Consider the following 14,331-nt stretch of genomic DNA (forward strand, 5'->3'; position numbering starts at 1 on the left):
TCACTACGTGGAAGAGTTCCTCTCCCTGGGCGCACCTCCCACAGCTGTGCTCACTGCTGCCGTCCATCAGCATTGCATCCGTCCGTTGCCTCAGCCGAGGACACTGGGACGGACAGAGCGAGCGAGAGTAGGTCAGTTGAGGTATGAATGACAGTGGCAACACAAAGACTGGAACTAAACAAGAAGCCAAAGCCAAACAAGCCAATGGCCTAATCCAAGAACAACCCAAGCATCCTGCCTTCCTACTGCCAAAACAGGACGGTGGTTCATACCTTAAAGGCTACTTAGCCCTTTGCAGGACCGGGCCTAGACATGAAGACTACAGCGCTAAGCTGTTTTACAGGGGGGTTTTTTCCTTTTTTTTTTTTTTTTAAACACTGGGTGGCTGTTGCTTCACTTGCTCTTTTGACTGTCACAATTTCAAAGTGAGTGTACAGCTTATTCACAGGGTGAGAAGGAAGGGGACCTTCCAACTGAATTTGCTTTCCCTTGGAAATGGCTGAGGCAGGCAAGCATTTGTGGTCGTTACCTCTCTGTCTTAAGCCCTGTTTCGTCTTCAAAATAAATTCAGGAGCCAGAAGGCAGGAAGAAGAGAAACGGTCATATTTTACTCCTTGAGGGGCTGGGTTGTTCTCCCTCCTACCACCATGACTGTGACCATTGGCTTCTTTATCCATCCACCTGTCCCACAGCACAAGCGTTGAGGTTCTATAGAGTTTTATTCTCAGTCCTGCTCTGAGCTGGCATGGGAGAAAGCCGGTTTGAAGCACTAGTGGCTGCTGCCGTTCTTATTCGCTTCCTTTGCTTCCGTGATCAGCGGCGTCAGGCTGGAGAGAGGCTTGGCTAATTTTAGGAATGGATGCTGTGCAAAGGAAAAAAAGAAATGAACCATTACTTTCCAAACTCAGGTACTCACAGCCTCAAGCAGCATTTCTCTGGTTATGGGGAATACGCTGAAACAGGACTGAGGGGACCATCTGCACCTGCGTCTTCATGTCCAGTACCTTGCTATCACAGGCAAACAGGGCCCAAAATCCCATTAATCCCTTTATCAAGTTGTCTTCAGCGTGCTGGCATTTCTGCCCTGCCAGCACTCTGGGAATGCTGTTTGCTCTCCCAGGGCCTTGTTCCTTTCAGGAAACGCAAGTTACTTACTTAGGTTCCTGTTTTTTAAAGACATGGGCTATCTGAGTTGTCAGAAAAGAGCAGAGGCATAAACCGTTCCTTAGGGAACTCCAATAGCTCTAGGAAATGTTTATGCCAGGAGTATTTAGGCCCATGTGTTCTTCTGAAGGCCACGGAGGTACAGGTTTTCAGCACCAAGACAAGAGCAGGGACACCAGTGACAGAGCGCTGACGGACTCAGCTCTGGCTTGCAGCGAGAGCAGTGGCTACCATCCCATTTGCCACTATGTAGAGCTGAATATGCTACCAAAATTCAACACAGGGCCGCAAAAATGATCAGAGGGACAGAATACCTCTCCTAGGAGGACAGGCTGAGAGAGTTGGGGTTGTTCAGCCTGGAGAAGAGGAGGCTCCGGAGAGACCTTTTTGCAGCCTTCCAGTACTTAAAGGGGGCTTCTAAAGAAAGATGGGGACAGGTTTTTTAGCAGGGTCTCTTGCAACAGGACAAGGGGTCATGGTTTTAAACGACAAGAGGGTAGATTCAGGCCGGATCTAAGGAAGAATTTTTTTGCAATGAGGTGGTGAAACACTGGTACAGGTTGCCCGGAGAGGTGGTAGATGCCCCATCCCTGGGAACATTCCAGGCCAGGTTGGACGGGGCTCTGAGCAACCTGCTCTAGTCGAAGATGTCCCTGATCACTGTACGGGGGTTGGACTAGAGGACCTTTAAAGATCCCTTCCAACCCAAACCGTTCTATGATTCCACTTCTTTTCCTTTTGAAAAGCACCAAGACTGGAGACTAATATGAGGGGGTTCCGTCTCATGCCTTTGAGTTTAGCTGGTGAGAAAACCATTCCATAGAACAGCTGTTCCGCTTGCAGCCGTGTCCCCTTTTACCTGCAGAAGTTCCTTGGCAGACCCTCGCCTGTCCACATCCACCTCCAGGCAGCAGCTCAGAAAGTCGCGAAACACCGCGGACAATCGCTCAGGGTTCTGCAGCTCTGGTGTCCCGTTCGTAGCGATCAGATGCAGCGCCTAGAGAAAAAGGGAACATGAGACTCCACCTGTTTCCTTCATATCCATAACTGCCCAGATAGACCCCATTTTTTAAGGTTCAGTCTCCAGTGGCAGTTTCTTCCCTGGCAGGGGGTCAGACAGGATTTTTCTATAGCTACATAAAAAACCTTGAGGCAGCCACAGCTCTTCCAATAACAAAATGATCTTGCCTTGACAGCTGATTTCACGGACTGACCTGGTTAGTATGAACTACATCGGCAAAAGCACATTTTGCTTCTCCAAGTAGTGACAGGCTTGTGACAGTGACAGTTTACAGCCTCTTTTAAAGAGTGAATTTGGCTTAACGCTATTATTTCAGAGGATTACTACAGAAAATGCATCTCGGCGGGGCTCACTGTTCCCTAAAGTACAGCTTCCATAAAGCAAAGGTAGCCAAGTTTTTTGCTCTGCTCTTGATAAAAATGGTAACCAGATGGGAAAAAAGGAAATCCATCAGCTTAGTCCTTGGATAAAGAAACAGAAACATTGGGAACCTTTTTTTCAACACAGGCACATAAGTTGCATGCACAAATATCTTATGAAGAAAATGCATCTTTGGGCAGATGGGAGCCAAGCTGCAACAACGTCTTTCAGCAGTCTCCAAATTCCAGATCAGCGTCACTTATGTGTTAAGAAGAAAACGTTTAATGCTTGCTATCAGAAAAACGAGTAATTCCATCGCTATGGTAACATTCCGCTACCTCAGAATTGGGAGTATTCACCTGTGTTAAGGGTTGAGTCCTCTGTGGATTCCCCTCCATGTTGTGCATAAATGTCCAGCTGCTCATCTGAATGCACAGTCATTCTGTGCACACAAGCCTAGCCAAACACTTGAAAATTCCAGCCTTTCTCCTCTTCAACAGCATCCAGCCAAAGCTAAGCTCAAGTTTCCTAAGCAAAGCCAAGGATGTTCACTGTCAAGTAGCTGACGGAGTTCATGCAGCTGAGCAAGTCTTCCTGATATTCCTCAGGCCAAGGGAGTACAACGTCATTTTGCAAAACACAGGGTGAGCAGTATCCAGTGTGGTTCGCTTGTAACCAAGGTCTAACATGCTGAGAAGCCAGCGAGATGAGTTCATTGCGCTTTTGCAAGATGTTATGTAGAAACGGAAGACAAACCTTTTGAACTATTCAGACATAAACTTCCAGAATACGTCTAAACTACACAGCAATAATGATAGAAATAGGCCATGGGGTCTTCCATTAAAACGTCTGCCATTACAACAGCTCTGTTCTACTGGCACTTAACTAGACCGGGACCACATTGACTTTGCTATTGTCCTCTTAAATACAGAGGACAATTTCCAAGCCTAAAAAGGCAAAGAAACGATCCTAGAGTAAAAACAATAAAAGGAAGCTTCTTTCCTTTTCCCACAACATAAATGTCACAAAATCAGTCTGATCCTGTCCCTCTGCAGCTGACCTCAGCCACCGGACACAGTGGTGAGCTGGAGTGCCTGTCCTCACTACGCTTCAATTGCGCTACCCGAGGGATGATACTTCTCCTGCGGGAAAGGACTACAGCACCAACGGCAGCTTTGGGGATTTTACTGCAGCCACATTCACCTGAGTGTGAAACAGGAGTGCCAGGACAAATGGAGCTCTTTTAGTTACTTGTTTCTTCTCAGAACATGAATCCCAAAGAAGAGTCATCTTCAGCTCAGTACGTCCCCTTTTCAGTATTTCCACCAGAACAGGGAAAGGTCTACGGGAAGCTGAAGTACCTTCTTATCACATATCTTTTGGTCTCCTATAATATGCAGCTGGCAAAGAAAAGCAAGTACGGTACAAAGGAAAGGAGCGTTCGCAGTAGCTGCAAAGGGGCAAGAAGCTCATTAATTTGTTTCACATGCCAAGAAACAAGAAAGGCTTCAGCAGACCATTACAGCTGCAGTCTGTGAAAGCAAGATCCTAAAGGTATCCAGGCCACCCAGATACGTGACAGAACAACATACAGGTGATTAAGAAGCCTGAAACTGTAGAAGATGTGCAGCATTTGAAAAAAATGCTACAGTTTTGAGACAAATTGATGCGCTGTGGTTAAGAAATGAAAAAGAAATGCTTAAGGCTTTGTTTTGTTTCTGTGGTTTTCTGTTTGGTTTTTTTTTTAATTGAAATCAGGAGGAGGTCCAACCTGAATTTCAAAGGGTTTTTATCACACCAGTGTTTGTCCCCCAGGACCTCGGCATGCGCCGGATGGAAGGAAATCACAGTGAGAGGAAACAAATACCATCACAGACACATCCAAGACACACATGGCTCGAAAATTGTTCACTCCTGTGAGTTCTGCATCAGCTGGAAAGAACGTGAGCAGCATGGGATGCGCCTGCCCTACACGTGGAAAACAACACTGCATCTACATGAAGACTGCTGCTAACTCTAGGACTAATGAGCCTTTCATGCCCTTACAATTTATTTAGGTGTTTAAGTAACGGAAGCTCCTGTGTGCCTTCCATTATTAAAACAATCCTTCATAAAAAACAAATCAACCCTGTTGGGGTTGATTGACCTTAATAAAACTAGCTGATAACTGGGGAACTTCAGGCAGTCCATCACAGGCTGTTCACTGTTCCTAGCTCAGGGGCAACAACCGCTGAAAAAGAGCCCAGGAAGCCAATGCAGATGGAAGCAACTTCAGGTGCCTGATTTTCGTCTACCACAGTTTTACTAAGACACCTGAAGATGCCTTGAAGCTCTAAGTGTCCAAGCTGATCGTATCTCCAGCAGGAGATGAGGCATATATGGAGAAAAAGAGAATCTCAAAGAATCTGGGTGAGGGCAGGAAGAGCTGAGTTTGGTCAGAGAGAAGAAATCCAGTGATCTTTCTAACAAACAGTTGACCTGAGGCTTCTCGAGGAGCCCTAATCAGCATTTGAGGTTAAGGAGGCAGGGAACCTTCAGCATCCCGACCAGTCACGCTAATGCTCTTCACGGGTTTTTGCTGCCTTATGCAAATGCATTTTTTGCAAGGGTCTCCCAGGGAAGCAGGTGGAGTGTGGGCTCCTCTCTTTGCTTGGCCGGGGGTATTTCCTGACCATTCTCTTGTTTCTTCTTTCAGTCTGCAGTACGCAGTCGGGGTGCCACAGACCAGAGAGAGCACAGCCTTACTGCTATGAGAGAAGCTAAAGGTCAGGCTCTATTTTAATTCTAGCCTTAATAAGAATTGCGTATGTATACGCATAGAGCAAACTTAATTTCCTCCTGAATTCCTGCATCCTGTCAGGAATTAACTGTGCAGCATTGAGCTCTGTTTCAGCTCTCAGTCATGAGGTGTTATCTTGGCAGACATTCCTCCACTATGACACGCTCCTTTGGTATAAGAACTGGTCATTTCATTTTAAGGAATTAGGACAAAACTGGAAACTTCAAAACATCAAAATACACTAGTGTACTACAAGTACCTGTGCCAAAACAGACTTGTAGAAAAGCATTTGCTAAGAAGTGATTATGGCATTACTAGAACCAGTGACACTTCCTGAAAGGCGCAGGTGAGCAATCGGCACTGATCTGAGTTTGGAAAGACTTCTCCTGCACGTACAGTTGAAATATTTGTCATAAAAATTCCCCAACTGGCGGATCTTGCTGCTGAAAAATTCTTGTCATTCAGAGATACAGCTCAAAGAGAGTTCTAAAAGCACATGAGAAATCTCAAGCATTGTTGAGGGCAAAAATGACACATTTCTGAACAGTCTACATGTCACTTCTCTTTTAAGGTCCCCCTATTGACATAACGACAGCTACAATATATGCCGATATGCTCCAGCGACATATTTAGAAGCAGCCCTTGGTGGAACTAGTTCAAGCTGGTGTAACTGGGATTTTGTCTCATGGGAGACAAAACATGGGGCAGGTTAGAAAGACGGTGGTCTCTGGTTTTATTCGCACCTTACCCTGAGAGGATGAGCGTTAACGTAAGGAGGTTCTCCTTGCGCCATTTCAATTGCCGTGATCCCAAGCGACCAGATGTCCACTTTGGGCCCGTATGCGTTTCCCGACACCACTTCTGGTGCCATCCAGTAAGGAGACCCGACCATCGTGCTCCGTTGACTCTGCTCAGGGGTGATCTGAGCACACAAGCCAAAATCAGCTGAGGAGAAAAACAAGTACTGTTAAAGGCAGCTTGATTTATGAAACCAAGCAAAAGAAATCCCTTCCAGATGCCTCAGAAGGCGTTGTTGAATCTATCTGGTAAAGCGGCCATGCTCTGTTTACTCAGTGCTCGAGCCAAGGAAATACTGAAGTGGCCACTTAAGAACCCCTCAAGTTTCATGCAGTGGCTTTTATTCACTTGAAGCTTTAGATTATTCTTTATTACTATCCCTTCTGGAAGGGACCTACACAAACCGAAACCACTCTTTACACCTTTTTCCTTTCTGTACCTCTCTGGACGTTGGCACTGTGCTCTTAGCTCGCAGCAGTGGTCTGCCAGTGCACTACCACAGGCATCGCTTTTGGGTAACGGGCAGTCAGTCAAAAGCAGCCCCACACCACATCCTGGGAATGCTGCACCTGACCAAGGATACCTACTCAGTTTGACAGATCCATCCATTCCGAGGAGGATATTGTCGCTTTTGATGTCTCTGTGGATCACTTGGTTGGAATGAAGGCAATCCAGAGCTTGTAGGCACTCATAGATCAAAAAGAAACATGAGGGTAAAACTTACTTAGTGACCAGATTTCATCACACAAGAAAAGAAATGGCTCTAAAGGATTTAATTTCTAGTTGAATTGAGAGTAATGGCAGAGTATTGTGCTCTCAAGAGGAAGAGCTTGCTGCTTCAACACAGAGTACTAACTTCCTAAACAAAGGCGTAGTAGCTTTTGAAACAGAAATGTCAATTCTTGGCACAGACTGTCCCCTGAAAGCACACACGGAATGACTGCTGCTGCAGGGAATGTGCTATCTCCACCCAGGTGACAAACTATGGTTTGCCAAAAACCAAAAAGTCCCTTCCTTCGGTATAAGATGGATCACTTTTGAGTCGGAGGTCGCATGAGAAAGATTTTATTGTTAGGCTTGACGGCAGATCTGGAAATAGCGTGTTAGGCATTTTTCAGGAGCAACCACCGTTTTGGGTGGAGTGCTATTCTTTTAAGCCGAGGACTGGGATGAAGGAGCCCCTATTTTTCTTTGCTGGTATTTTAAAATTCTGCCACCACCATATTTGCTTGTACACGAAAGGAATGCAGTACAGGCATGCTCCAGGCAAAGGTTTAGAGAGGCAAAGTTGAGAAGAGTAAAACTAAAAACAACAAAAAAAGAAATAGTACAATAAAATTCTATGAGTAAAACAACAGAGTGTAATAAGTGCAGCGATACTGGCAGGCAGTTCACTTAAGATGCTCTTTCTTCTCCGTATCATAAAAGCAACACAGAAACAAAGCTCTGAACATGAAACCTCTCATCTTCTTACCACCTGCTTAGAAGTACCATCCTGTCCCAGTAATGGGAAGCACAGGCGGGATCCCTTACCTCCCTACAGACAGCTGCTATCTGTCCTTCATCCATACATGTCTCCTCAAGAACATCATTTAAAGAGCCTCCAGCTAGGTATTCCATAACCACCCACAGTGTGTCACCGACGAGGTAGCTGAAAGAAGAAAACAATGGCACTGAGATGAGTGTGCACGGCTAAATTACCTCTGGAAAAAGGCTACAGCTGATTTTGTTTCCAAGTCATTCTTACATGAGGACAGGACAACATGAATAGACATTCCCTCTAGGCTATACAGGACTTAGAACCTGTGCGGTCTAAATGAGGAAGGCCCATAAGCGAACAATTAGACGTCCGAGCTGGCAAGCAAGTGAAAAATTGAAGTTCAGTAATGGCAAAGATAAATCTTGGACCAGGAGGATGTGTACCAGTGAGGACAGGAATTGGTCAACAGTTTGGAAAACCTACCAGAAAATACATCCAGGAACAGGAAAAACAATTTAAAAAGTGGCAAATTACGTGTTTCTGCAAACAAGAACTTCACCTTCCTGATATCCACAGCAATGGAAAAGAGCAGGAACAGCCCAAAGGAAGTAATTTCGAGGAGGATTTACCAGCACTTATGATAAGACACAGAAAAGATGATCAACTTAACCACAAAACCAATCAAGCCAACAACAAAAAAACATGGAGGTAGGCTGAGATGGCTGTGCCAGGTCCTTGAAAACAGTCTTAAGCAATATATGCCAGAAAAGATTAATGCAGACAAAATGCAGTCTCCTCCCATACACTGGCTATGAGTAGATAAACAATAGAGGTCAATTTTCTGCCAGTGACCAAAGGGGTTTTTAAAAAGGTTTGGCTTGCAGCATGTACATGAACATTCACGTGATCATACCAGAACTACTCACCTGTCTAAATAGTTCACAATATTGGAGCTCTTGTTTTCTCTCATGATGAGGATTTCGTTAACTATTAGTTCCTTTTTGGGCTGTTGTTGGAGATTAATTTGCTTTATGGCCACCTAAAACGACAGGGAAAGCCATTAACTTGAGTAGCCTGTTGCACAAGGTCCCAATGAACATGGAGCGCGTGTTTTTGGAATGACATAACAGAGCTGTGCCAAACTGTCTTGGTATCAGACCAAAGAGCTCAGTAACTTATATTACAACACCCAATTTCTCTGCTAGCCTGGGTGCTAGTTACAGGACACACGGCCATATACATTTTGTCTTGTGAAATCTGTACAAATGCTCTTTAAACTATCAAGCACGCATCTCTAACAACACTCTCTGGACCGACATTCACAGAATCACAGAATCACAGAATCACTAGGTTGGAAAGGACCTTTAAGATCATCAAGTCCAACCATTAATCCAGAACCACCATGTCCCCTAAACCATGTCCTGAAGCGCCACATCCACACGTTTTTTGAACACTTCCAGGGATGGCGACTCCACCACCTCCCTGGGCAGCCTGTTCCAATGCCTGACCACCCTCTCAGTGAAGAAATTTTTCCTAATATCCAATCTAAACCTCCCCTGGCGCAACTTGAGGCCATTTCCTCTTGTCCTATCACTAGTTACTTGGGAGAAGAGACCAACACCCTCATCGCCACAACCCCCTTTCAGGTAGTTCATTCTTCTCAGATGGTCTTAGTTTACCACCACTATTATTGTTGATGCACAGTTTGCAAGCAGGAAGTGATTTTGTTACTGCCAAGATACACAAAAACTGCTGGTAATGCTTTAGTAATTGTACGATTTGTCATCATTATTTCAGCAACTGCTGTTACTCTTGACTTGACGGCATAACAGAGAGAAAACACAGACGTACATTACATTTCAAAAGCCATACTAAAACAATCATTAAGGTTACACACACAAAAAATACAGTCCTGGCTGTTGCCTTCGCAGGCGTGGCGACCTGGTTCAGGAACGGCACGGTGACCAACCCCAGGCCGCTCGGGCCATCAGCTCGCTGACACCAATGTGGTAGATGGCAAATGGCGTTTATTAGTGTGTAACACGGCGTTATATAGCTTAGGTTTATAACCTCACTTCCGTCTGCTTGCATCATAAATTAAACGCTATTGGCTTTCAGGAGAGGGGCCCTAACTTTCCGTACAGCACGATATCTTCCGGCCGCCAGACCCTAGCTATCTACACCTGGCACTTCCTAGCTTCTTGAATCTTGATTTTGCAACTCGAAATACACATTCCTTAACACAGTTCAGATTGGCAATTACTTTGAGGGTTTCAAAAAAATAATCCATTCTATGTCATTTGATGGATACACCCCGGGTCCTAAGCAGGGCTAGACCTCTACCTAAGAGCAGTTATAAAGCGCCTCTATCTAGTCCTGCTCTCAACATGGCACGAAAGAGACCACCCCTCCGCTCCCATTCCTGGGTTTCTAGCCACATTTTCAGGCAGGGTTTGTATAGATTCAAGACCGCTTGCCTTGGAAAAGGAAAGGAATGTGAAGAGGCCACTTTAAACTGGTCACTACAGGGGCTGTCAAAGCTAACGCCGCTTTCCTTCAAGATTCGTTTCTCACCCTCCTGGCCCCCACTTCCCTGCGAGCACTTCACGGGCTGTAATGGGCTGTCACCGACACCAGACTTAAACACGACTGTTTGGTTTGGGAGAGATCTTTGCTCTTGATATACTTCTTCTACACTGACAGACAAGAGAATTATTTCTAAACCAACACATTGATGCTGGCAATAAAAATGATACTGTTTTTATCAGTCCCAAAAGCTTGCTGGGATTTCTGAAGGCTGAAGACAGCAGATGATGCATTTTGCCAGCTGACACTAGCCTGTGCTTCAGAGGAACCGCCTTGGCAGTAAAGATCTACTGGCCACCCAAAAGCCCCATCCACCCTTCGCACCAGAGGGGAGAGCACTAAAGACCTGCAAAATCGGCTGGGACTGTGGACACTTACCTCTTGTCCTGTGGTGATGTCCATCGCCATGTAAACAGTTCCTGACGCCCTAGAAGCAAAACAGCAGCAAAGAAAGGAGCACTTTAGTCCCTAGGAGTGAAAGCAAGCCCAGACAGGAGATCGCTGCTGCCTGTAGGGTTTAAAAACCACCTTTGTTCACCCACTCCTTCAGGCAGCAGCGCACAGCGCAGCAGCCCACCAGCCCTCTGCCACGCAGGGTATCCAAGAGAAAACTTATGCCCAACGTGAAGAACAAGGGATGTCCAACATGAGGAAAGGATCCACACACAGCTTTCCCCAGCATAGCAAAGCAAGGAAACTATTCTCCAGCCATCCTACAAGGTCACAGCTAGAGCAGGTTAAGGCATGTTGTGCTCCAAACAGGGGATCCTTAGACAGCTTCTTTAGGTGTCAAGAGCCCTCAGCAGCTGCTTCTGTTAGGTGCACCGGACACGTGAAGGACTCTTCATGGTATCTGTATTTTCCTCCTGTGGCAGACACGGGTTGTGTTGTAGAGCCACCAGAAAGAAATGGTGCTCTCATCTGCGGACTAGGCAGTGTGGCGTTTTGTTTGCCATCTGCCTCTTGTTAAAAGAGGTTCTTCCCCTGTAATGATGTGAAGGGCCTGAAAGGCCACGGTCAGAGGAAACCCCTTTGGGTTTAAAGTAACTGCAGGCTTGTAAACCCCATTAGTGTTCCTTCTGAGCTAAGCACAGGTTTACACTGCCATCATGTCAAAGCTGACGTCTGCACGGACAGTGAGGCAACGGAGAGCCAGCGAGGGAATTCTGAGAAGTGGGAACACCCATCCGGCAAGTGTCCCACTGACTGACAATGCCAAAATCAGTTTGCTCCTTTTCACCTGATCCCCTGGCTTGTTTGTGTACCTGCAGGCTGAAATATGTCTGAAGCACTGCTATCCAACAGGCACCAGGGACGATTTTTTTCTGGAGGATTTTTCCCCATCACTACAAATTGACCTGCAGCATGACAGTCACGAGCTGGTGACGGCAGCACGCTCACTGCTCTGTAAGAAGGGCGTGCCATCTTCAGGCTGCACTAAAAGCTGGAGGAAATCAGTTCAGAGACCCTTTCAGGCCAGATATTAGCCACTTCTCTTCCCACCAGCTGCTGAGGCACCTTTGTACAAGCTCACTCCTAGGATGGGCAAAACAAAAGACGGTGAGGGCGATGGTCATACTGTCACGGTCACACGTGCGTCACACGCATGTTTCTTCTGGCTCTCACTTCTTCAGTCGACACATATCTTTTGAGAGCCTGGCACAGCTCTAAGTGTCCACTGACATTTTACAAATGACAATGAGAACCAAACCTTCGGGTACAACGCAAGCGGCAATCCCAGAAAGGGTTTTTATACAACGAATGGAGCAGAAACACCTTCCCACAAGTGCCCCACCAAACAAGAAGTGTCTACGATAAAGCCTGCCAGAGAAAGAGCGTGAGTGCGTCTGGCTTTCTGCAGCATCTATCAGTTCTAGGTCAGCAACGTGCTACCCTGACTCCAAACCTCACAAGCAGTCACGGTTTCTTTACAAACACTAAGGTCACCTGCCTTAACAGGCAGGAAAACATCTCCCGATGTCAGTGAACAGCTTCTGTCAGACACTGACAGCAGCGTGATCCTGGTGCTACACAATGGCGCTGGCCCTCCCGGAACTACGACACAGCCACGGAAACTTTGACCGAGCAGGGAGTCTGTCTGTATTTAAAACGCAAGTCAGATACCTAATTTTGATGCCATTTCTTCTTGCCTCCTCACATCAGAACCATTTCAAATCAATCCTAGTTACAGTAAGCATGGTTGGGCTTCAAAGGGAAATAGCCTGATGGTTTTTTTTCTGTAAACTCCTAAAACCTGCAGGATCCACAAGTGGTCTGCCATCAGGCAGATGATGCATGTTCTCATCAAGTACTTTGTGTTTCAACTCTCTGTTTATTACTGAATTTTTGTTCTTTTCTGCCTCTGCTAGAAAAGAGAGCTTATTATTTATCTCTGCGTTCTGTTGCTAAACTATGTGGTTATAATCCAGATCACTGAATATCTTTTTAGAGCAAAATATTCAAAAGAAATGGTATTGAGAACTGGTATCTATCTCACAACTAGCAGGTGCTAAGTGGCTCTTTTAGGCAACAAAGTTTTTTCGCCATTCTTTAGCGTGGCCAGATTATTTTGCGACATACAAAAAACTATTCCCCCTTCTCCCCCTAAGAACATAAGCAAATAGGGGCCACACACTTGAGGGACAGTAGACCTTCCCGGTCCTGCTCCTTGCTGCAGACAAGACATTGGCTCCATCAGGTTGTCTTTGGCCGTGCCTTCCGACCGCACTTATAAATTTGATCGGTACTGAGAGACAGGAGAATCTAAATCCAGGGTTGTCTGAACATGTCTGGAGCTTGCCCGACTTCACGCTTGATATTACACCAGCAAAATACCTGGCCCATTTTTCGTGTCAGTAACTGTGGTTGGACTTACCCTTGGCCAATTTGCTCCAATTCAGTATATTTCTTCTTAGGATCTCCCATGCTCACAACGCTCCCTGAAAGAAACAAAATTGAAGATGCTCACTGCAAACTGGAGATACCAACTTCCAGCAGGTCAGAAATGCAGCTCCACTGTCTGGGCTTCTGAGTCGTTTGTAGCCACTTGGGCAACAACAACAACAACAACTTCGTCATACAGGCAGCTCCACAGCACAGACAGCCTCCACAAAGATGGATTTTCTACAGTCCTTTGGAGAGTTACCTTGACAGCAAACTAAGAGCATGGAGAAACATTCACAGCAGACAGGTATCAGAAAAGAACAAGCACCAATGCAAGTGTTTGTTGTCGAGAAACACTAACGAGCGCTGGAACAACAGAGCCTTTATTTCCTTAGGAATAAATACTCTGTGTGATTCAACAGAAGGTTTAATACTACCAAAGATTACATGCACCTTGGGTTCTGGAATCAATTTTGATGAACAGGTGCCATTTTCAGAACAGGAAAAATACTGCAGAGTGTTTCCAGGAGGGGATCTTCTCAACCTTTCAGCAGTTTGCCGGAAGAATGCCTTTATGTTTTTAAAGAACAGCTTCTCACGTTCATTCACCAGGAATGATGGGGTTTTAAGAACTATCACCATCATCCACTCATTACCAGGCTAAGTTCTGAAGACCTTGCTTATGCCACTCTAAGAACCACACTGCTTGTCTGCAACCTGACTGGGATTGACACGCACTTGTCCTGCACTCTCAACACTGCACGCATGTTGACCTCCACAGAATCACAGAATGATAGGGGTTGGAAGGGATCTCTGAAGATCATCTGGTCCAACCCCCCTGCCAAGGCAGGATCACCGAGGGCAGCTTGCACAGGAACGCGTCCAGTCGGGTTTGGAAGGTCTCCAGAGAAGGAGCCTCCAACAACCTCTCTGGGCAGCCTGTTCCAGTGCTCCATCACCCTCACAGTAAAGAAGTTTTTCCTCATGCTGAGGTGGGACTCCTGTGCTGCAGTTTATGCCCATTGCCCCTCGTCCTGTCACTGGGCACTACTGAAAAGACACTGGCTCCATCCTCCTGACAGCCACCCTGCAGATATTGATAGACATTGAAAAGGTCCCCTCTCAGTCTTCTCTTCTCCAGACTAAACAGCCCCAGGTCTCTCAGCCTTTCCTCATACAAGAGATGTTCCAGTCCCTTAATCATCCTCGTAGCCCTCCGTTGGACTCGCTCCAGGAGTTCCCTGTCTCTCTTGAACTGGG

General features: G+C 46.0%; 1 protein-coding gene across 1 annotated transcript in view; it reads right to left on the reverse strand.

Annotated features, from left to right (window-relative positions):
• Window positions 1-769: 769 nt before the first annotated feature.
• The window catches only part of LOC309414918 (serine/threonine-protein kinase PAK 3-like), a gene marked incomplete at both ends in the record, with an annotated part of 29,212 nt that continues 15,650 nt past the window's right edge, over window positions 770-14,331 (reverse strand). Inside the window, 8 exons of the mRNA XM_082012297.1 lie at window positions 770-862; window positions 2,024-2,161; window positions 6,073-6,269; window positions 6,710-6,809; window positions 7,656-7,773; window positions 8,529-8,641; window positions 10,567-10,615; window positions 13,064-13,127. Of these exons, the coding sequence (XP_081868423.1) occupies window positions 770-862; window positions 2,024-2,161; window positions 6,073-6,269; window positions 6,710-6,809; window positions 7,656-7,773; window positions 8,529-8,641; window positions 10,567-10,615; window positions 13,064-13,127 (872 nt within the window). The remainder of the gene's footprint in view (window positions 863-2,023; window positions 2,162-6,072; window positions 6,270-6,709; window positions 6,810-7,655; window positions 7,774-8,528; window positions 8,642-10,566; window positions 10,616-13,063; window positions 13,128-14,331) is intronic.

The sequence above is a fragment of the Phaethon aethereus genome (genome assembly GCF_964289735.1).
Source record: "Phaethon aethereus genome assembly, chromosome: 34".
Taxonomy (NCBI): Eukaryota; Metazoa; Chordata; class Aves; order Phaethontiformes; family Phaethontidae; genus Phaethon; species Phaethon aethereus.